Source organism: Dipodomys spectabilis, unplaced genomic scaffold, assembly GCF_019054845.1.
Source record: "Dipodomys spectabilis isolate Male_0828 unplaced genomic scaffold, ASM1905484v1 ptg000157l, whole genome shotgun sequence".
Lineage (NCBI taxonomy): Eukaryota > Metazoa > Chordata > Mammalia > Rodentia > Heteromyidae > Dipodomys > Dipodomys spectabilis.
In genome coordinates, this window is record NW_024870834.1 from 1,053,284 (window position 1) to 1,074,740 (window position 21,457).

The 21,457-nt window shown below is 49.4% G+C and overlaps 1 protein-coding gene across 1 annotated transcript in view; it reads right to left on the reverse strand.

Annotated features, from left to right (window-relative positions):
• Positions 1-21,457, reverse strand: part of LOC122118796 (cholesterol 24-hydroxylase) — a 28,553-nt gene that overhangs the window by 1,476 nt on the left and 5,620 nt on the right. Inside the window, exons 2-13 of the mRNA XM_042692755.1 lie at positions 20,691-20,771; positions 20,022-20,103; positions 11,773-11,846; positions 11,299-11,385; positions 10,048-10,186; positions 8,910-9,020; positions 8,243-8,393; positions 7,684-7,746; positions 5,643-5,715; positions 4,049-4,133; positions 3,414-3,524; positions 61-149 (exon numbers count right to left, since the gene is read on the reverse strand). Of these exons, the coding sequence (XP_042548689.1) occupies positions 61-149; positions 3,414-3,524; positions 4,049-4,133; positions 5,643-5,715; positions 7,684-7,746; positions 8,243-8,393; positions 8,910-9,020; positions 10,048-10,186; positions 11,299-11,385; positions 11,773-11,846; positions 20,022-20,103; positions 20,691-20,771 (1,146 nt within the window). The remainder of the gene's footprint in view (positions 1-60; positions 150-3,413; positions 3,525-4,048; positions 4,134-5,642; positions 5,716-7,683; positions 7,747-8,242; positions 8,394-8,909; positions 9,021-10,047; positions 10,187-11,298; positions 11,386-11,772; positions 11,847-20,021; positions 20,104-20,690; positions 20,772-21,457) is intronic.

A 21,457-nucleotide genomic window follows, 5' to 3' on the forward strand; every position in this document is an offset into this window, starting at 1 on the left:
CCTGTGAGGCCTCCTCCCACGGGGCCCACGCATGAGGTTTGGGTGGGGGGAGGCACTTACTTGGGTGCTCCAGGGCCAAAGCGATCCGGGTTAAATGTCAGCGGGTCCTCAAAATAGGTTTCCATTCGCCCCATGACATAGGTGCTGAACTGCCAGGCAAAGGAGCTGGTGTTTCTGGCACCCTTTGTACCACCCCACCCACTACAGCCACCCATGGGACGGCTCTGAGCAGAGTAGCCCTACCCTCTAGAGGGTGGTGTGGCATTCCACCAGCCCCCTGGGAAATAGGACCAAGACCATCATCCTAGGACTGTGTCACAGCCCGGTGGGGAGTTACAATCATCCCTGTCTTACAGATGGGGAAACAGCCTCAGAGGGAGGCTCCATGACTTGTCTGAATCGCTCAGCAAGCAAGTGGCCAAACAGAATCCAACTTAGATCTGGTGCTAAGAGTCTGGCTTCCTCCCCTGGCTTTTCCCTCCTGCAGCCGCTGCTACTCAGCTCAAGGCTGGCTTCAGCCGCCAGTGCTGGAGCTGGGGGCTGCAGGCTGACCATGGCATCTGTATGCCTCCTGAGAGGGGCTCATGTCTGGCCCTGGAACAGGAACGTGCACCCATCCTGGGGTGCCCTTGGACAAAGAATCTCCAGGGCCCGCCCCACCCCAGCTTCTCGGGGCTGAGTCCAGGGCAGCAGGCGTGGAGGCCTAGAGCAGAGCTGGGAGACGTGAGCAGGAGTCGTAGGAGTGGTAGCTGTGGTCAAGTGCACCTGCTATGTGCCAACAATACCTGTCAGACCCAGGACATACATCCATCATCTTAACTGATTCTTCTCAACAGACTGGGGGACTCTCATCCCCAGGCTCACAGGAACCTGGAGCTCTGGGGAAGAAGACAGGGAGCCTTGGCTGGGCAAAGAGCCAGCCAAGGGGAAAAAAAAAAAGAGCCAGCCAAGGCCTTGCCCTGCCTGATGGAAGGGCAGGTTTGCACTAGGACAGGAGTACGTAAGAAATGATCGGCACCAAGGACGTCACTTTGACGTGAGGACGAGGCTGGAGGAGGCCCCGCAGAGCCCGGGGAAGCTGAGGTGCTCAGCATTTGGGGCTGGATACACATTGCCTGCCACATGCGAACATAAAAATGGATCCTGTCACTGCTGAGTCAAGTCCCACACTCAGGTGTTGAATTCCCAATCTCACAAAGTCACTGTGTCTGAAGCAGGTCTTTAAAGAAGCAAGCAAAATGAAGCTCAGGTCATTAAAGTAGCCCTAACCCCAGGTGGCTGGTGTCCTCCTGATCAGAAGGAGAGACCAGGACACAGACACACACAGGACATCCACAGGAGGACTGGGAGCAGATGGGGTGAAGATGCAGTCACAAGCCACGGAGAACCAAGCTGCCTACACCTTGATCTTGGACTCCCAGCCTTCAGGACTGAGGAAATTCAATTCTGTTGTTGAAGACACTCACTTGGTCTTCAGCTCTGTCTCCTCCTTCAGGCAGCCTTGACTAAGCCAACGGAGATCTCTACCTCACAGACATACATAATCAACTCTAGCCTGCCTGCCTGCCTTCTTTCCTTCCTTTCTTATTCTTTTCTTTTCTTTTTATTTATTTATTGTCGGTTGTGGGGCTTGAACTCTGGGCCTGGGCACTGTCCCTCAGCTCTTCAGCTCAAGGCTAGTGCTCTACCACTTGAGTCACAGAGCCACTTCCTCTTTTTCTTTTTCTTTTTCTTTGTGTGTGTGTGTGTGTGTGTGTGTTGTGTGTGTGTGCCAGTCCTGGGGCTGGGTGCAGTCCCTGAGATTCTTTTTGCTCAAGGCCCTACCACTGGAGCCATAGCTCAACTTTAGGCTTTTTTTTTTTTGAGCGGGGGAGGTCATGGGAGAAGTTTATTGAAGATAAGAGTCTCATGGACTTTCCTGCCAGGTCTGGCTTTGAACTGATATCCTCAGATGTCAGCCTCCTGAGTAGCTAGCATTACAGTATTACACTATCATTAGCTAAACAGCCAAACTTCCAAGAGAAAATGGAAAACTGTAAATGCTGAGTTCCTTCTGAGCTCAAGTTCAGGAGAGGAAAGGATTTCTTTTGGCTAATTGTTGATTTGTTTTGTGACAGGGTCTCACTATGTAAGTGCAGGCTGGCCTGAAACTGGCTAGGTACTTAGGCTGGCCTTGAACTCAGGATCCTTCTTTCTAGCACCCTAAGTGACTGGATTACAGGTATGCACCATCACTATGTCCTGCCTGGAAGGATTTCTTAAACAAAATTTAAAAAACAAAACAAAACTTGCCTGATGCCTGTGGCTCACTCCTATAATCCTGCTGCTCAGAAAGCTGAGATCTCAAGATTGAGGTTTGAAGCCAGACAAATAAAAGACTCCTATCTCCAATTAATGAGCAAAAACCTGGAAGTAGAGTTGTGGCTCAAGTGGTAGAGTGTCAGCACTGAGCCAAAAAGCTAAGCAAGAATGTGAGGTCCTGAATTCAAGCCCAGTACCAACACATAAACAAACAAAATCACACACACACACAACTCACTAAAATTTTTTTTAAAAGAACACATTACTGAAGACAAGCCACAAATGTGGAGAGGACCTTTACGATACACTTATCAATCAAAGGATTGCTACCTGATTTTTTTTAAGAGTTAACCCAAAAGGAGAGACTAAGCAAGTGTCACAAGTGTCAGAAGAGGAAGTGAAGTATGAGGTTGTCCCCCGCACTGGGTATCAAGACAGTACAAATGGAGACCACCAGGAAATACTGTTTCCCCACATATGTGGTTGGAGAGGATGCCCAGCAGCTCTCTTTGCCACTCGTGGGCATCCAAGTTGGCACAAGCACTTGGGAGAACCATTGGGATCAGCTGATGAACTTGAGCAAGTCCACATCCAGCAACCCCCCATAGGGTGTTTGCCCCAGAAAAAACATTTGCAGACTGTAACAAGACAACACAGATGTTCACAGCTGGGGCAGGGGGGTTCAGGGAGGCCATTCTACACGAAGGAATGCTGGATGGATGAGCAAACAAACACGTGGATGGATCTGTGTACAGATGTGGTGGGAAAGAGGACAGTGGCAGAATGCTGGGGGGGGGGGGGGAAGGACACTAAGACAAATCTGGGTCAGATCTGAATCCAGGTGCATCTATCTTCCTCTCTCCAGCTGTGTGTGACCCCAGGACTGTGGCAGACCCTCTCTGAACCTTGGTGTCCTTAACTGTATGTGAGGCTCCCTGCTAGAATTATCCACGCCATCTTAGGTCAGACAGTGTAAAGGGGAAAAGACCTCACAGGGTCACAGTGAGACTCAGACAAGAGAGCAGCGAAGTTGGTGGCGGGGTGAAATGGCTCCCCGACCTTCATGGTGAGCCCCGAATTGGCCACCCTGGGAGCAGCAGGGCCCCACGCACCAGGAGTGGGGTGTTCCCTGGGACTCTGACCCCGTCGATCAAGGTCTCCTCCTCCAGCAGGCGGAAGGTGCCCCAGGCTGGGGGGTACAGCCTCAGCGATTCTTTCAGGACCTACGGAGGTCACCCCAGAGAGGTCAGGAGGTCCCACATGAGAGCCAGCGACACCCCCGCACCCACCTCACTCCCACTCATGGAGCCAAATGCTCCCCACTGCCCGGAACTGGACCTCAGCCCCCCAGACATCGACTTCAGCCTCACGCCTGACCCTTCGTGTGACCAGGTGAGAAACTGAGGCCCCGAGGAAAGGGACTCGAAGCCAGGCTCCTCCCATGGCAGAGCACCTGCGGTCCGGAAGCAAGCTGTGTGCCTGGGCCTGGGGAAGGGGGCCTCCCTGGGCGTGGGCAGTGTGGACGGGCCAGATGGGCACTGTGGTGGAAGCTAGGCTTGGGGAGATCAGGCCTTGCCCACCAGTGCAGCTGAGGCACCATTTCCTAGAGGACCTATTTCCCACCTTAGCTCCGATGCCACGGCAGAGGCAGTGTGGCCTCCCAGGGTTCATGGGCGCTGCAGAATGTGAGAACTACTGAAGGGCCCAGGAGTCACCCACATGTGTCCAGAAGCTTCTACGCGCACACCTGAGACAGGTACTGCAGTCTCCCCAGGTCCTCATAGTCCAGGTGCCTCTTGGAGCCGATGACCTCATCCACCTCAGCCTGAAGCCTATCCAGTAAGACAAAGACAAGTTCACCTCCCAAGAGAGACCTTTGCCCATACTGAATTGAAGCAGAAGAATGGAAGGGCTGGAGGTATGGCTCAAGTAGGAGAGTGTTTACCTAGCAAGTATAAGGTCCTGAGTTCAAATCCCAGTACAATAATAATAATAATAATAGCAATGGAAGGAAGATGGAAGTGAGAGGGTGGGACTTTCCACCTGCCATGCTGCCTGCTCCATTTGAAAGACCACAACTAGCTGCCATTGCCAAAGCAGGACCAACTAGGAGACTACGTGCCAGGGGCCTTAAGCCCCCACCCTTGGTATCTGATGCTTGGAATTGGCCATAGGCACCTGAGAGGCCTCTGGATGAAGATGCCCACCGTGGCTGGGTGACAGCAACCCACAGCTGGAAACCGCAGCTGTAGTGGCCCAAGGAGGCTGGCTGGGAACTCTCAGATGTGCACAGACAATGTAACAGGCAGTGTGGAATTGGATACTTCACACTCATTAGGGTGACGATTAGGGGGGAAAAAACAGCAAGTGCTCATTAGCTGGGAGTGGTGGCAAGGTCTGAAATCCCAGCATTCGGGAGGCTGGGGCAGGAGGATCCCCAGTTGGAAGCCAGTCTGAGCTACATAGCAAGACTCTGTCTCCAAAAAAAAAAAAAGACAAGAATAGAGAAAGAAGGGAGGGAACAGCACAAGTGCATGGAGAATGTGGGGAGACTGGAATCCTCATTCTCTGTCACTAAGAATGGAACGTGGTGTAGCAATCATGGAAAACTGTCTGGCAACTGAAAACAAAACTAGAATCTACCATATGATCCAGCAATCCCACAGCTGGTTTAATCCCAAAGGAACTGAAAGAGATAACTGTCCATCCATATTCACAAACTGGCTGACTTGAAGGAAACAAAAGGTAGAAGCAAGCCAAGGGTCTCACTGTCTGGGGACAGAAAGGTGGAGAAGTAAAAGTGCTCCATCCATACAGTGGAGTAGTATTCAGCTCTGACACTGCTTATAAAATGGATGAAACTTTAGGAAGTGATGCTGAGTGAAGATAAGCCAGGCATGGTCACCACCCAATGCCACTTCCATGAGGCACCCAGAATGGGTAACTCCTAGGTGTAGGGAGGGGAGGTGGCTTATTTTATGGGGGCAGGGTTCAAATCGGGAACATGTAGATGGATGGCGGTGATGGTACAGCACTGTCATCTACTGGTGCCCTTAAGCTGTATGCTTAACAATAATTGCAATAAGGCCAAGGTGCCAGAGGCTCCTGTCTTCCATCCTAGATACTCAGGAGGTCAAGATTTAAGGATTGCAGTTTGAAGCCAGACTAGGCAGGAAAGTCTGTGAGACTCTCATCTCAAATTCATCACCGAAACAAAGATTGTATAGTGTACATGGGAAGGTTTCAGCCACAGAAGGGGGAAACAGGTAGTGTCAGAGCAAGAAGAGAGAGAGAGAGAGAGAGAAAGAGAGAGAGAGAGAGCACCTTTGTCAGCCTCGTACCTCGCCACAATCTCAGGCTGACGAGATAGCTCCATTACCGTGAAGGCCAGGTGATTGGCAGAAGTCTCATGCCCTGCAGGAAGAAGAGAGAGGCTGCTCCTGTGGCACTGTGCCGGCTGCTGGACACCGCCCCTGGGGGCTTCTGGCAGCAGCTATGACACACATCTGCCCCAGCAGCGGAGCTATGAAGTCTGCCTGCTCCACACCCTGCATCAGCCAGTGTGGCCCGGCACACCCACTTCCAGGCTTTAGAACCCCTTCCTGCCACCATCGCCTGAGCCTCGCCAGCCTGGAGGATAAACGCCCCCATTTTGCAGGAAGGAAAAGTGAGTTAAGGAGGGTGTGACTGAATTCCAAAATGTCTGAGATCAAGGCCTCTCCTGTCCTAGGGACTGGCAGGTGAGTGCCTGACCAGAAGACAGGGGTCATGCCAGGAGGCTGATTCTCCTGTCTGGCAGCTACTGGCCAGGTTAGTGGGGTCAAAACCACCAACCAAGCCTGGAGGGGACCTAAGTGTCACATGAATGTACTTGGGGGGCACAGGAGGCTTACAGAGACCACCACCACACAGCCATGCCAGCTCACAAGAGAGGCAAGGCCACCTACGCCCGAGATCTCATGCTGGGGAAGCTCAGGAGGGCCAGGATGGGGACAGATGAGGCAAAGGCTGGCCTGGGCATGAACAGCGTCTGTACTACGAGCTGTGACTATAGCAGAACGCAGCCCTTCGGGGCTTCAGGTTCCTCCCAGGCAACAGCAGAAGAAATGAGACCCACCCTGCTGTTCTGGGCCCCCTGGAGCATCTGAGGGCTATGAGGTTTATTCCGTTGTTACTGGGAGGCTGGACAGAAGTGTGAACAATGCTTTACCTCACTTTATAGAGGGGGTGACTCAGCCCCAGCTTATCCTGAAGCTATAACCCAGACCTGAGCCCTGGTGGCAGAAAAGAGAGTAGGTCCAGCCAGGCACTAGTGGCTCACACCTGTAATCCTAGCTACTCAGGAGGCTGAGATCTGAGGATCTCAGCTCAGAACCAGCCCAGGCAGAATGCCCATGAGATTCTTATCTCCAATTAACTACCAAAAATCTGGAAGAGGAGCTGTGGCTCAAGTGGTAGAGCACCAGCCTTGAGTGGGGGGGGGGGGGGGAGCCGAGCAAAAACACAAGGTCCTGAGTTCAAGCTCCCCCCCACCCCCCCACACACACCCCACAAAGAAAATGAGTCTCCTTGACCTGTGCAGGGACAATGCCCTGCAGTATGGCTGGGCATCATTTCTGTATGGGCTTCTCTCCACCTGAATGGCCCTCCACCACAGACACATGACAGAGGCCCCCCCAACTGCCGTCTGCTGTCCACCTTGACCATCGAACTGTGCATGGCCCCTTGTCTCATGCACTTTTGCCCTCCCAGCACCCAGCGTTCACTCATGTGTTCACTCATCCCATCCAGTCTGGGTGGGAACACACAGCAGGGCGCCCAGCGCAGCTCAGGCATCAGGTGGCCCTCTCACCTGGTGAGGAAGACACACCTCATTTTACCATAGACAAATTGACTGCCTAAAGCCTCCGCATTTTCTAGCTGAGAAGACGTGGGTCCCATGACCAGCTTTTTCCCTGGGGGCCCAGGCAATGGAGAAGGGCTTCCTGAGGCAGGGGCAGCTCCAGACCCACTGGAGGATGCGTTTTCTAGGTATCCAGTGACACTCAGGAAATAACTGACCAGCACATGAATGGAGCTGCTCAGCTGTTTGTGCCAATGCATTGAAGACCTCCACACAAATTCTGAAGGAGGGGGAGACTTCGATTCAAGGGCCAAGCTCTCTTGAGCCTAATGATGGCTTCACAAACACCCAAGATGGCCAGCCCTATCACCAAGTTGGAAGACTGCTTTTGTTCATCTGGGTTTACCCTCATATTCCAGGGGTACCCAGGCCCCAGTACTTCGGGGGGGGGGACTCTGCTCTAAAAACCCCAGATCTCTTACTCGGGGTTCGAATGGCCCACCACATCCCACCGTGTCATCCCCAGGGAAGCTACACACCAGCAATGAAGAAGGTGACGAAGTTGTCCAACAGAACTTCGTCGTCCTGGGCCCCCTCCTCAGCTGAAAGACAAGCAGAAGACACTCAGCTCCAGAGCCCCAGGATAGGCCTGGCCCGCGGTCCCCACAGCTCATAAGAACCATCTTTCTCCTCTGAAGCCAGAGATAGACAGGTCTAGGATGACGAGTGATGGATTGTGGGACAGAAACACAATCGGCCTGTTAGTCTGCCTTGGCCCTTCTGGGTCCTACCCAGCCCCTGAACCTGCCCCTAGCTAGTCTACAACCAGAAATGGCCCACCTCTCCATGGCCTGAACTGATTCATGCCCCCACCCTGGCCACACCCCCTAGCCCCACCCACTCGTGGCCACACCCCTGGCCTCACCCACCCGGTCATGTCCTGACCACACCCATCCCTGGCCACACCCACCCATGGCCACACCCCCAAGTCCCACCCTGTGCCACACCCATCCCTGGCCACGCCCACCAGTACCCCGCCCCACTTGTGGCCCCGCCCTGCGTCCTCCACCTCCGCAGCCCGGCCTAGGGCGCCCGCACCTTTGAGGATCTGCGTGAGCACGTCGGAGGGGATGTTCTCCCCCCTCTTCAGCGCCTCCCGGCGCCGCTGCACCCAGTCCTTGCCCACCTGGCGCAGAAGGCGCACGCTCTCCCGGATCTCGCGCAGCTGCTTCCTCTTGCCTGGCATGAACTGAAGGAGAGCTCCAGCTCCAGGGACCCCTGAATTCACGCCCTACCCCCTCCCGCACCCCCTACACACACCCTCCGACAGCCTGGCCAGCCCGGAGGCCCGAAAATCGTGAGAAAATTCTGGAGAGGCTAAAGCAGTCAGGGAGACCAGATGGAGTGGACGGCACACTGAGTCTGGGCGTCAGCCTCCCCTCCTACCACAGCCGTGTAGCCCTGGGACTCTGGGAGGGGCCTCGGAGCAGTTAGGATTGCAGGACTGCCAGACAGAAGTCAAGACAGACAGACCAGGGGCATGGGCCATGGCGAAGCCGCCATGACCATCCTGGACCGTCCCCTTTGGGGAGAGAACACGAAAGATGACCTCCTAACCGACAGTAGGCCGCAGTACTAGAGTGACTCCCCTTGGAGGCCAGGGAAGCGAATCCCGAGCCGGAATTTAAAACCCATTCTGAAGGAGCTGCTCCAGCCAACACAGACAGCCCAGCCACCGGGCTGGTCACTCGGGGTGGGGCAGTACCTTCGCCAGAGTGTTGCGGGACGCACTGATACCCTCCAGCATCACCTTCACCGCTTGGGACAGGGGCTTCTGGGCACCCAGCAGCATGCTGGTCTCCATCCCAAAAGCTGCCTGGGGAGAGAGAGGGGCAAGGTCATATCTGGGGCAGGAGGTCCTGCAGAATCTGACATATTCTGCTGGATCTCAGGCATTCCTGTGTCCACTGTGGTTCAGGTCATGCTGTCCACTCCTCTGACAATTCAGGGCAAGTCCAGCCCCCCTGGGAAGTCCTGAGGACGCAGCAGCACACACAGCTACTTGATAAACAGTGAAGACAACCTTGCTCGGACATCACTGTGCCCCTAGCCTCACAGTGCATCCCTAGAAGGATGATGGCGGTGACGAAGACTCCAGTCACAGCCCACAGGGAACTGGCCTGAGCTGCCTGCATCTGGCCTTCAGGATTAACTGCTCTGTGCTGTCTGTCCATGCGCCATGGTTGCAGAGGGACTTTGGTCTGGGAGCAGGTAAGCCTGAGATCAGGTCCTGCCTTGGCCACTGACCAGCCCAGGCCAGGCTCTGCACCTCTCAGGGCCTGTTTCTGGAGAACGTAGCCCCAGTCTCACACTAGGATTCTTTGAATATTCAAGGAGACAAAAATGTGTGGAAAATGGGGGCTGGGTGTAGTGGTACATATGCATAATCCCAGCCACTCAGCAGGCAGAAGTAGGAGGATCATAGTCTGAGGCAGGCCCCAGGCCAAAACTTGAGACTTTACCTGACCAAAATAAAAGCATAAAAGGGCAGAGATGTGGCTCAAGTGGTAGAATGCCTGCCTATTAAGTACAAGGTCATAAATTCAAACTCTAGGACTCTGATAAACCAGGAAAGGAAAGAAGAAGAAAGGAAAGGAGGGAAAGAACAAGAGAGAGAGAGAGAGAGAGGAAAGAGATAGAAAAAAAAGAAATGAAAGAAAAAGAAAAAAGAAAGGAAGGAAGGAAAGAAAGAAAGAAAGGAAAGAAAGAAAAAAGAGAAGAAAGAAAAGAAAAAAAGATGCAGCTGGGATCTGGAAGCGCAGGAGGAAGGGAAAGAGAACATGGGAAAGAGGTAGAGAAAAGGATCTTTGGCAGCCCCCACACACACCAGTGCCATGCCTCACCTTGGCCAAGATGTCCATGGTGGCACAGGTCAGCATATCCTGCATGGACACTGGGGTCTGCCCATCTGCCTTGGCTTCCAGGATCTCCACCAGCTGCTCAGCCTTCTCATTGAATGTCTCCATCAAGCTCACCAAGGAGCTGGGGAAAAGCATGGGCATCAGCCACCACAGGGGGCCAGCCTAGTCTGGACTGCAGTGAGTACCCCCAGAGACCCTCCCAGCCTCCCCAAGGTCCCAGCTTGCAGTCACTGAACTAAGCCTCAGGATCTCACCATTCCCTCCCCTTCGGATGGACACCATCCCTTTGCCATTACTACATGGCTCTTCTGGCTGCCAGGGTTCTCCTCAGCTCTGACTCAAAAGAAACATGGCAGCATTGGACCTCGGGGCCTCCTGGATTTCATGACACAGCCTCGCTGCTCCCTTCCCACCCCTCTGCTCACACTGTCCACTCCACGTACCTCCCTGCCTAGGCCACTGTATTTGAGCACCTAAGTCTATGTGGAAATGGGTTCTCAGAAACCACCTGCATCTCAGAGCTCAGAGCTATCCTGGACAACTCATCTCCCTGACACAGAGCTTAGAAAAATGAATATAACAAGGGCTGGGAGCATGGCTCAAGTGGTAGAGCACCTGTCTAGCAAGCACCAAGGGGGAAAAAAAAAGCACAAAAGGATGCATTCCAAACAAACAAAACCAGCAAGCAAAGGAAGGAGAAAGGGAGGTTGCCACTTTGTCTATTATGTAAGTCTGAGTTCTTAGTAATAGATGGTGCTGCTTTTATAATGTCAAAATGTCTCTTAATATTTATTGATCCAGATATCCTTTATCCTATCTTTCTCTTCTTTTTGTGTATGCCAGTACTAGGGATTGAACGCAGGATCTGAATACTATTCCTGAACCTTTTTCACTCATGGCTGGCACTCTACCACTTGAACAACACCTCCACTTCTGGCTGTTAATTGGAGATAAGAGTCTTTGGGACTTTGCTGCCCAGGCTGGCTTGAACAGAGATCCTCAGATCTCAGGCTCCTGAGTAGCTGGGATCACAGGCATGTTGTTCTACCTTTTGGCCATGAGTGCTTTCCCTTTCTCCTCTCCCTTTAGCTGGGTAGAGCTCTTTGGAGGGTGCCCTGCTTCCCTCAGGCCCCTTTTCTGCAACACAAACACACACACACACACACACACACACACACACACACACACACCCCAGCATGCAGCCAGTACCCATCCACCTGCAGCCCCACTCACCTGCGGCTGAAGGCCAGGTCCATGACTCTCCGCTGCTTGTGCCAGCGCTCGTAGTCACACTCAGACACCAAGCCCTGGCCAAACAGTCTGTGGGAGACACATGCTTGGTGGCCTCAGGTCACCTAGGAAGTCGAGTAGGTCCTGGAACTAACAGGGTATGTCTGCACCAGACCCCTGCTGGATTGTCCACCCGGGCGCAGTACTTGGGGAACGCAACACTTTTGCCACAATGGAAAGTAAGTGGCGTCGTGTATTGAAAAATGTACAATTGTTATTATGTCTATTAGAAAATAATTAAGAAGCAGGGCGGCTGTGTGCCCCCGCCTCAGCCTGGCCCCTTCCTCCCACCCACCCCACCTCCCACAGAGCGGAAGAGGAACAACAACATGCAAATGACACACAGAGGCTCACGGCGCATGGGGCACCCGCCAGGTACCCAGCTCGCAGCAGAGGCCTCCCTGCTGCCTGCCTTACCTCTCCCCAAACACGGTCTGGATGGCACGGTACATCTTGGAGTCCTTGTTGTACTTGGTTGACATCAGGAACTTCTAAACATCCCCCCCCCCCAATACAACATGAGCAGGGCACTCGGGAGAGACCTCAAAGGACTCTCATTAACTACACCCCAGCGCATGGCACCGGCTGATCACCAGCCCGATACTGCAGGGGTGATAGTATGAGAGCTTCTGCTACCTGACCAGGAAGTCTGTCTTCAGTTGGGGGTAGGGATAAGGAAAATAGAGCCCAGAGAGGCTGAGTAATTTTCCTGCAGCCACGCAACTGGAGGTGGGCCCAGGGGTGCTAGGACCCCACACTATATAACTTCCAGAATAGCAGCAGGAGGATGCACTGCTCTGATGGCACAGTGGGAAGGGGACAGACCCTGGGGTGGGGCTCAGGATCCAGGGGAGGCCCTCGGCATAGGTCCAGTGTCATCAGCCCTAACCCATTCTCTGGTATATAAGGAGACTTCCTGGAGGAGGGCCAATTTGCCTCCCCCAGAACTGGACAGTAGCCTTAGCCAACAGCTCTGATTCAGAGTAGCCGGGTGGTAGCCCCACTGGGGCTGGAGGCTGCTGGCTTGAGCTGGGATCCAGGTTCAGCAGCTCCACCCCATCATTTGCTAACTCTACCACTCCTCTGCTCTCAGTATCCCCATCTGATGGGATAAGAAGAGGCGCTGCCTGCTCGGCTTGGAATGAGGAGGAAGTCCATTCTTTAGGGAAAGTATTGAGAATGGCCCCTTCTCAGCCAGGGCACGTTCGTCCCACAGCTGGACACGTGCCGTAGTGATGATCATTTTTCAAAGTAGCCCAAGGTCACACTCATGATGGATAAAGCATTTGAACCCGGGCAGTTTGCTGCCCGAGGACGGGAGAGAAGGCTGTGGCCCAGGCTGAGGGAAGCAGCAGCAAATGGAGTATGGCGGGCAGCGGCCACCAGCCCAGAGCAGAGGCCACCCTGGACGTGAACTTTGTCTGTGGGAGGTGGAAGCAGGAGGTGATTTCTCAGCTAGCTTCTGTGGATCTCTCATTCACTCTCTCCCTCCCCCTCTCTTTCCCGCTTCCCTTCCCCCTCTCTATCTGTAATATCAAGTTTTCAGCTGAAGAGAAACTCCAGAGGTGGCTGACTTCGCGTCATGAGCCACCTCCACTGTCATCTGTAAGCTAAGTTCTGTCATCACCCTGTCTCCACCAAGAGGAAGGAAGACTGTGGCAGTAAACATTCTCCTACCCCTCTCGAGACCCCCAGTGGTCTGAGGTCTGCATCAGCTCTTCCCAACTGGAACTAGCGATCCCCACCACCAGGCATTCCCACCACCAGGCGGCCCTCACAGCTTCTGTCTCAGAGGCTGGGAAGCCTGTGATGACCTCCTTTGCTGGGCTTTAGGGTATGAAGGATGAAGGACAGCCACCCTCCCTGATGGCACACCCAGAGGCAGTAACAGCTGGGCCTTACCTTCTGCCATAAAGAACCAGAAAACTCAGCAAAAAAAAAAAAAAAAAATGTATGCAATGTCTGTTAGCGGACACTTTTCCAACAGGATTGTGAGCCAGAAGAAGGAAAAAGAAAGGCGGAAACACTGTGACCTAGAGTTATCCCAACTTTGTACCTGGAGGTAATACCAGAACAATGACACTAAAAGAAGAGCCCCAAAGATAGTCTAATAGCCTTACCAAGTTGAACAGACAGAGATCAGATCCAGGTAGGCCATGGCAGAAATTCACAAACCAAGATACCAGAGAGGAGCCATGTATAGAAAGAGCTCTTCTGGGCTGGGAATGTGGCTTAGTGGTAGAGTGCTTGCCTAGCATGCGTGAAGCCCTGGGTTCCATTCCTCAGTACCACATACACAGAAAAAGGCTGATGTGGTGCTGTGACTCAAGTGGTAGAGTGCTAGCCTTGAGCAAAAAGAAGCACAGGAACAGTGCCCAGACCCTGAGTTCAAGCCCCAGGACTGGCAAAAGAAGAGAGAAAGGGGGGGAGGGAGGAAGGGAGGGAGGGAGGGAGGGAGGGAGGGAGAGAATTAAAAAGAGCTCTTCTGCATGGAGTCCCTGGAGTATTTGATGAACAGGAGTCTGTGCACATGTAGGGTAAAACTCTTCAAGACTTGGCCAAGAGGGAGAATCAATGAATAACAGGGAAACAGCTCTGGTAACTGTTATACAATAATAAGAGCTTACACAATAATTATTCTAGTTCCAGGAATTATTCAAGTTCCCACTGGCCAAAATTGACCCACTCTAGGCTCCAAAGCCCGCAGCAGAGGCACCAGAAGGACCTCTACCTAGAAGGCTCTAGATATACCCACTATCCTTAATGGTGGGGATACACTGGCTCTGGATATACTCATTTATTGTCCACTTGATAAAAGCCTCAAAGCAAGGCTGAGAAGGATTCAACTGCTCTGCAAGTATCTTCACTGCCTGTCAGATTGAACTCCCAACAGTCTTAAAAGGAATAAGAAAAAAAATTAAACAGGGTCTTACTATGTTGTCTAGGCTGGCCTTGAACTGAACTTAAGCAGTCCTGTGGCTGGAACTATAGGTGCACAACTCACCCTTAAAACAAAATTTGATGCTCAACAATATAAAATTCACAATGCCCAGCATCTAACAAAAAAGCTACTAAATAGGCCATTCAGGAAAGTCTAATCTGTAAGCAGGTCTAGAAATAAGAAGCGTGATAGAATTAGCAGATGAGAACTTTCAAATGCTTGTTATAAACATTATAAATGTGTTCAAGGGGCTCAGTGGTAGAGTGCTTGCCTCATATGCATGAGGCCCTGGGTTCGATTCCTTAGCAAGCCAGAAGTGGCACTGTGGCTCAAGTGGTAGAGTGCTAGCCTTGAGCTGACGAGCTGAGGGACAGCACCCACGCCCTGAGTTCAAGCTCCATGACCCACCCCCCCACCCCAAAAAATTGTTCAGGCCAAGAAGTTCAAAGAATGCCAGGTGAAATTAATGTAACCAAGTACCCCAAATAGATTGTAATTTAATTTGTGAAACTGATGATAAAGTTATGAAAGTAGACAGAGATGAAGTAGTATAATGTTTGAAGGTGGACTGATAAAGGACTGGTTAAGGATACTATCATAAACCCTAAGATAACCACTGAGAGAGAGGAAGGAAGCTAGTAAGTCAATAGTGGAGATACAGCAGAATATTAAACAGATTTTATCCAAAAGGAGGCAGGAAAAGAGATCAAACAATAAAAAAGCAGAAAAACATGATTAGCTTTAAACCCAGCTACAAAAGTAATGACGTAATCCAGGAGTGGCATGCATCTATAGTCCCAGCTATTCAGGAGGCTGAATCAAGAATATCACTCTTGAGCCCAGGAAAAAAAAAAAAAACTATCTTAACAACAGCAGCAACAACAAACAGTAGGCTCATGCCTGTAATCCCACCTGCTCAGGAAGTGGAGATCTGGGGTATTGATGTTTAAGACCATCCCAGAAAAAAGTTCATGAGACCCCCTTCCACCCAATCTCAACACAAAAAACTAGGTATGGTGGTGTGAACCTATCATCCAACTACTGCCAAAAAGTATAAACAGGAGAATCATGGCCCAGGCTGACCTGGGCATAAACATGAGACCTTACTTCAAAAATAACCAAAGCACTATCCCACAATACTGTGAAATTTATGTAATACTTAATCTCAATAAAGAATTAAAAAAAACAATGCAACTTGGCACTGGTATCTCACTCCTATAATCCTAGCTACTCAGGAGGCTGAGATCTAAGGATCATAGTTTGTTTGAAGCCAGCCTCGGCAGCAAATTCTGTAAGACTCATCTCCAACTAAGTACCACAAAAGCTGGAAGTGGAGCTGTGGCTCAAGAGGTAGAGTGCTAGCCTTAAGCAAAAGAAGCTCAGGGACAGTGCCTACATCCTAAGTTTAAGCCCCAGTACTGGCACAAAATACAACAAAAACCCAGTGAGGCCAAAATTAAAATGATTGGAGATATACCATGTGTTCTAAGCCTAAGAAAGCTGAAGAGTTATACAAAAGCAGAGGAGGTGTAGTGAGGATAAGGAGAGGCATTTCTAAGCATAAGTGAGGCAATTCATCATGAAAACCTAACAACACTAAATACATACATGCCTAATAATGGGACTTTACAATACTGATAGAACTGAAAGTAGAAATAGACAAGTCCATGACTTTGGTTGGAGAGCTCAACAAACCGCACCCACTAATTGCTAGAATAAGTAGAAAGTAAATTAGTAGGAATTTGGATGATTTGAGTAACATTATTGACCAAGTTTGTCATATTGGTCTTTCTGTCTTTCTTTCTTTTTTCTTTTTTTTTGGTGGTCGTGGGGCTTGAACTCTGGGCCTGGGCGCTGTCCCTGAGCTTTTCAGCTCAAGGCAAGCGCTCTACCACTTGAGCCACGGTGCCGCTTCTGATTTTCTAGTGGTTTACTAGAGATAAGGGTTTCACAGACTTTCCTGCCTGGGCTGGCTTTGAACCATGATCCTCAAATCTCAGCCTCCTGAGTAGCTAGGATTACAGGCCTGAGCCACCAGCTCCCAGCAATATTGACATTTCTAAAGTAGTGCATTCAACAATGACAGGATATATATTCTTTTTTAAGTGTTGGTGAACATTCCTCAAAATGGACCATTAAACAAGTTTTGAGTAATTTTTTTTTCCAATTCTGGAGCCTGAACTCTAGGCCTGGGCACTGTCCCTCAGCTCTTCAGCTCAAGGCTAGCACTCTAATCACTTGAGCCACAGTGCTACTTCCAGCTTTTTCTGCTTATGTGGTACTGAGGAATCAAACCCAGGGCCTCATACATGTAAGGCAAGCGCTCTACCACTGAGCTACCTTCCCATCCCTTGAGTAATTTAAAAGGACTAAATCTTGTTAAATATTTTCTCTGATCATACTGGATTAAATAAGACATCATTAACAGAATATCCTACAGAGTCTGGAATATACAATAATGTTTAGAAGTAGTATATCCCTAAAAAAAAACCCATATTTCAAAGAGGAAATTACAAGGGAAGGTATAAAATATTTTGAACTGAGTGAAAATGAAAATATACCACATGAAAATTTATGGTAATTTTCCCTTTAAAAATCTATTATCTAAACTTTCATCTCAGAAAATTAGAACAAGAACAAATTAAGCACAAAGTAACTAAGAAAATTTAAAAGATCAGAAATTAATAAAATAGAAAGTGAACCAACAGCAAGAGAAAAGTAATAAGATCAAAAGCTTGCCCTTTGCAAAGGTGAATAAACCTCATTAAACCCATTACTGACCAGTAAATAAAAGAAAATCTGAGAATGATTCTCAGAAATAGAAGGAACAGCCCTACAGACCCTATAGTCATCAAAAAAGAAGACAAAGTATGAATACCTTTCTGCCAATTATTTAAACAATTTCAGTGAAATGGAAAAGTTCTTTGAAAGATAAATTACCAGCCAAGAAGAATAGAAAGCCTGAATGACCATGTACTAATTAAAGAAATTGAGAAGGAAAGTATGACTCATGCTACAATAGTAGTAAGCCCATGTTATTCTAAGTGACATAATCTAGTCTCAATAGGACGAATAGAGTATGACTCCACCTATGTGGTAGCTAAAATAGTCAAAGTAATATGGACAGAAAGAAAAATGTCAATTGCCAAGGGCTGGGAGAGGGACAGTGTAGGGGAAGGGAGTGGGGGATGTTTGATGAGTTTGTGTTTGGGAAGATAAAATAACCAGAAGATGGATAGGGATGATGGAAATAACGCTAAGAATAAATTCAGTGTTTTTGAACTATATGCCTAAAATGACTAAAACTGGGCCAAATGTGGTGGCCCATCTGTAATCCCAGCTACTTGGGAGGGCCAAATGTGGTGGCCCATCTGTAATCCCAGCTACTTGGGAAGTGGACATCAGAAGAATTAAGGTTCAAGGACAACCTGAGCAAAAAGTTCATGAAATCCCATCTCAACAACAGAAAAGCTGGGCATAGTGGTATACACCTGTCATCTCAGCTCCATGAGAAGCATACGAATGGGGATCAGAGTCCATGAAGGCCCAAGCATGTATGTGAGGTTCTATCTGAAAATAACAAAAGCAAAAAGAGCTAGAGGCATAGATCAAGTGGTAGAAGCCTAACCTGGCAAATACAAGGCCCTGAGTTATACCTTAGTACCTCCAGAAAAATGTTAAAATTTTGATCTTTTATGTTTTATTTTACCAAAAGTTAAAACACGTTTAAATATATATTTAATCAATTTTATTTATTGTTTTGTTTATGTGGTACCAAGGAATTAAACCCAGGACCTCATGCATGCTAGGCAAGCATTCTACCACTAAGCCACATTCCCAACCCTAAATATATATATATATATTTTTTGGAGGGGGTCCGGTCGTGGGGCCTGAACTCTGGGCCTGGGCGCTGTCTCTCAGCTCTTCAGCTCAAGGCTAGTGCTCTACCACTTGAGCCACAGCACCACTTCTGGCTTTTTTCTTTTTGCTTATGTGGTGCTGAGGAATCGAACCAAGGGCCTCATGCATGCAAGGCAAGCACTCTACCACTGAGCCACCTTCCCAGCCCCTAAATATATATTTTTAAAAGAAATAGAATCACTAATTTTTAAAACAAATCTTTCCATAAACAAAATAAAAAGTCCAGACCCAAAGGACCTCAAGGGTGAATCCTATGAAGCATTACAGAAATAATACCATTCCTACATAAACTCTTTCAACAGATGCAGGGAGAAGTAATACTTACCAATGTTGACAAAAGAAATACAAGAAAAGAATAAATATAGGAGCAACAACTTATGACAAATTATTAACAAATGCAATCTAACAAGAAACAAACAGGCTGGGAAGGTGGTTCGGGGCTGGGAAGGTGGCTCAGTAGTAGAGTGCTTGCCTTGCATGCATGAGGCCTTGGGTTCTATTCCTCAGCACCACAGAAGCAGAAAAAGTTGGAAGTGGCCTTGTGGCTCAAGTGCTAGAGCGCTAGCCTTGAGCTGAAGAGCTGAGGGACAGCACCCAGGCCCAGAGTTCAGGCCCCATGACCCACAAAAAAAAAAAAAAGAGAAAAAGAAACAAACATAACTCACTGTGGTCAGGAATGCAAGGTTAGTTCAATACTAATCAATCAATATAATACTCTACAATAATACTTTTTTTTTTTTTTTTTGGGTGCAGTCCCAGGGTTTGAAGTCAGGTTCTGGGGACCATCTCTAAGCTTTTTTTTTTTTTTTTTTTCTCAAGGCTAGTGCTATACCTCTTGAGCCACACCACCACTTCCATCTATTTTTGGTGCTTAATTGGAGATAAGGGTAGTCTCATGGACTTTCCTGCCTGGGCTGGCTTTGAACTGCAATCCATAGATGTCAGCCTCCTAAGTAGCTAGGATTACAGGTATGAGCCACTGGGTGCCCAGCACTCGGCTCAGTAATACATACCTTCAAACTCTTTCTCTATCTCTATCACTATAATCTCTATTGTTCTATTACCCAGGGTCTTGTGTTTGCTAGACAAGTGCTCTGCCAAATATAAGCTCCTTTTCTCTTTAAGCATCTTGAAAATCTGTACATGGGTTTTTGGAAGCATGAAAAAAAAAAACACCTCTGAAACTGTGTTAAGTTAAACTTTTTTTAAAGCCCAGATTCAAGCCTGTTTGTGCCAACTGCAAAGCAGATGGGAGAGGTGCTCACTCCTACTATCTGCACTGCTCATGTTACTGACCAGGGCTATGATTTATAATTTCCTCAGCTCTAAACAGGCGCAAGAGCTCCCCCCTCTCTGAAGACTGAAAAGGAGGACAGTGGTGGAGTTCATATAAAAGTACATGGATACAGTGAGGTGAGAACTGTTTAAGTTCCTGTAGACAGTTTTGTAGAGCAAACCTCCCAATACTTAGTTCTCATCAGCACCTTAGGAAACAAAGTTACAATTCCCATCTTGCAGATGAAAATTCTAAGGCAGGTAAAATAAATGAATGTGGCCAGCTAGGCCAAATACCAAAATGGAAACGGCTAAACCCATCCTTTCCTCCCCACTGCCCACATCAAACAGCAGACTTGGGGGACCCCTTAGTGGCTAAAGAGGAAAAAGTTATCCCCTCTGGATCCTCGGTAGGCCATCTGATTGCAAATAGCTCTGGAACATTCCCCTGCAATCCCTGAGACCCAATGTCATCCCTCAACCCGAGGAAAGGGGGGAATCACGCCACAGAAACCATGTTACCTCTTACCTTGACTGACTCAGGGCTTGTGACAATGACCGAGGTTTTGTGGAAGACGTTGACCCGCACAACAGGTCCATACTTCTTAGCCCTGGAGACCAAAGTGACCCAAAGGAGATTGTCAGCGACCTGAGATATGGATAATGCTGTCCATATATGGGTCACTGAGTCCCTCACAGCAGGAGGAATAGAAACATTCCATACTCAGCATGAGTACTTTGTTGGAGCCTAGGAGGCTGACTCATTGGTGAATCCCATCTCCCTCCCTGGGCCTCAGTTTCCACATCAATGAAATATCTTTCCTTTGATTGCCTGAGAATTAAACAATACCATATCTTTAGAGGTGCTTTGAAAAGCATAAAGTACCACTCGAACAATGAGTGTTATCAGATCACTCCTCACCTGTACCCCAGTTCACAGATGAGGAAACTGAGACCTGGGCAGGTTCTGAGGACTGATCTAAGGTCCTTCCATTGGTAAACATCAGAACTGGGCTTCCAAACCCGCCTCATCTGCTTTATGGAACTGCTAGGTCCGGGAGTGGCCTGGGTCAGATTAGGTGGGGCTAGGAGTGGCCTGGGGTGCAGAGAGGCTAGGATTTTGTGTGCTGGCTTGGGTGGGGTGAGCTTCCCCCAGAAGACTAGAAGTCAGTGTAACAAGTGACAAGTCAGAACCCACCAATCCAAAAACACATCTTGGAGCACGCGGCCACAAACCTCGTCCTTTTTCCAAAAGTAGGGGAGATGTCCTAGAAGGAAACTGGAAGAAATGGGAAACATTAGGCTCAGCAGCCATCAGAGCCACCCAAGTCCCCAACAGGACCATTTGAGATCAGCATTTCTAGGTCCATGTTACAGACAGGAGATGAAGGCACATGAGGTATGGGATGGGTTCAGTATCACAGGCAGCAATGCAGATAGAGGCAAACCCCCATCCTACCAGTTCCAAAGGTGTCTTTGGAGAGCAGATGGTTTTACCCATCTGTCCCCTTGGCTAGTGGTCCAGGCCTAGCCTAGGGAAGGGGCTTACCACTGTTATGTGACATTGCCTCTGACATTCACAAAATGCTAGAACTCTGACTGAGCATTACCCACCTGGCCAGTCCATGAATTAGTGACCATGTTATAGGTAGGGCACAGACTGGAGAGAGGAAGCCACTGGCCCACAACTGCACCACTGGCAGGAATTATTCAAGTCTCCAACAGGGCACAGTTTATGTAAGTCTGCAGTGCAATCTCCAGCTCATAAGCAAGCCTGTTGGGCGTCACTTTGATGTGCATTCCAAGGTGTCCGTGACTTCCTGTTCTTTCTAGGACTTTGTCCTCCACCCTGCTCAGTGCAGCCTCCCAAACGGGTGATAGTGAAATTGCAGTTGTACTTTTCTGGGTCATGGATCTCATTCTCCCAGGGAGAGATGGAGAACACATAAACAAAAAAATTTGACG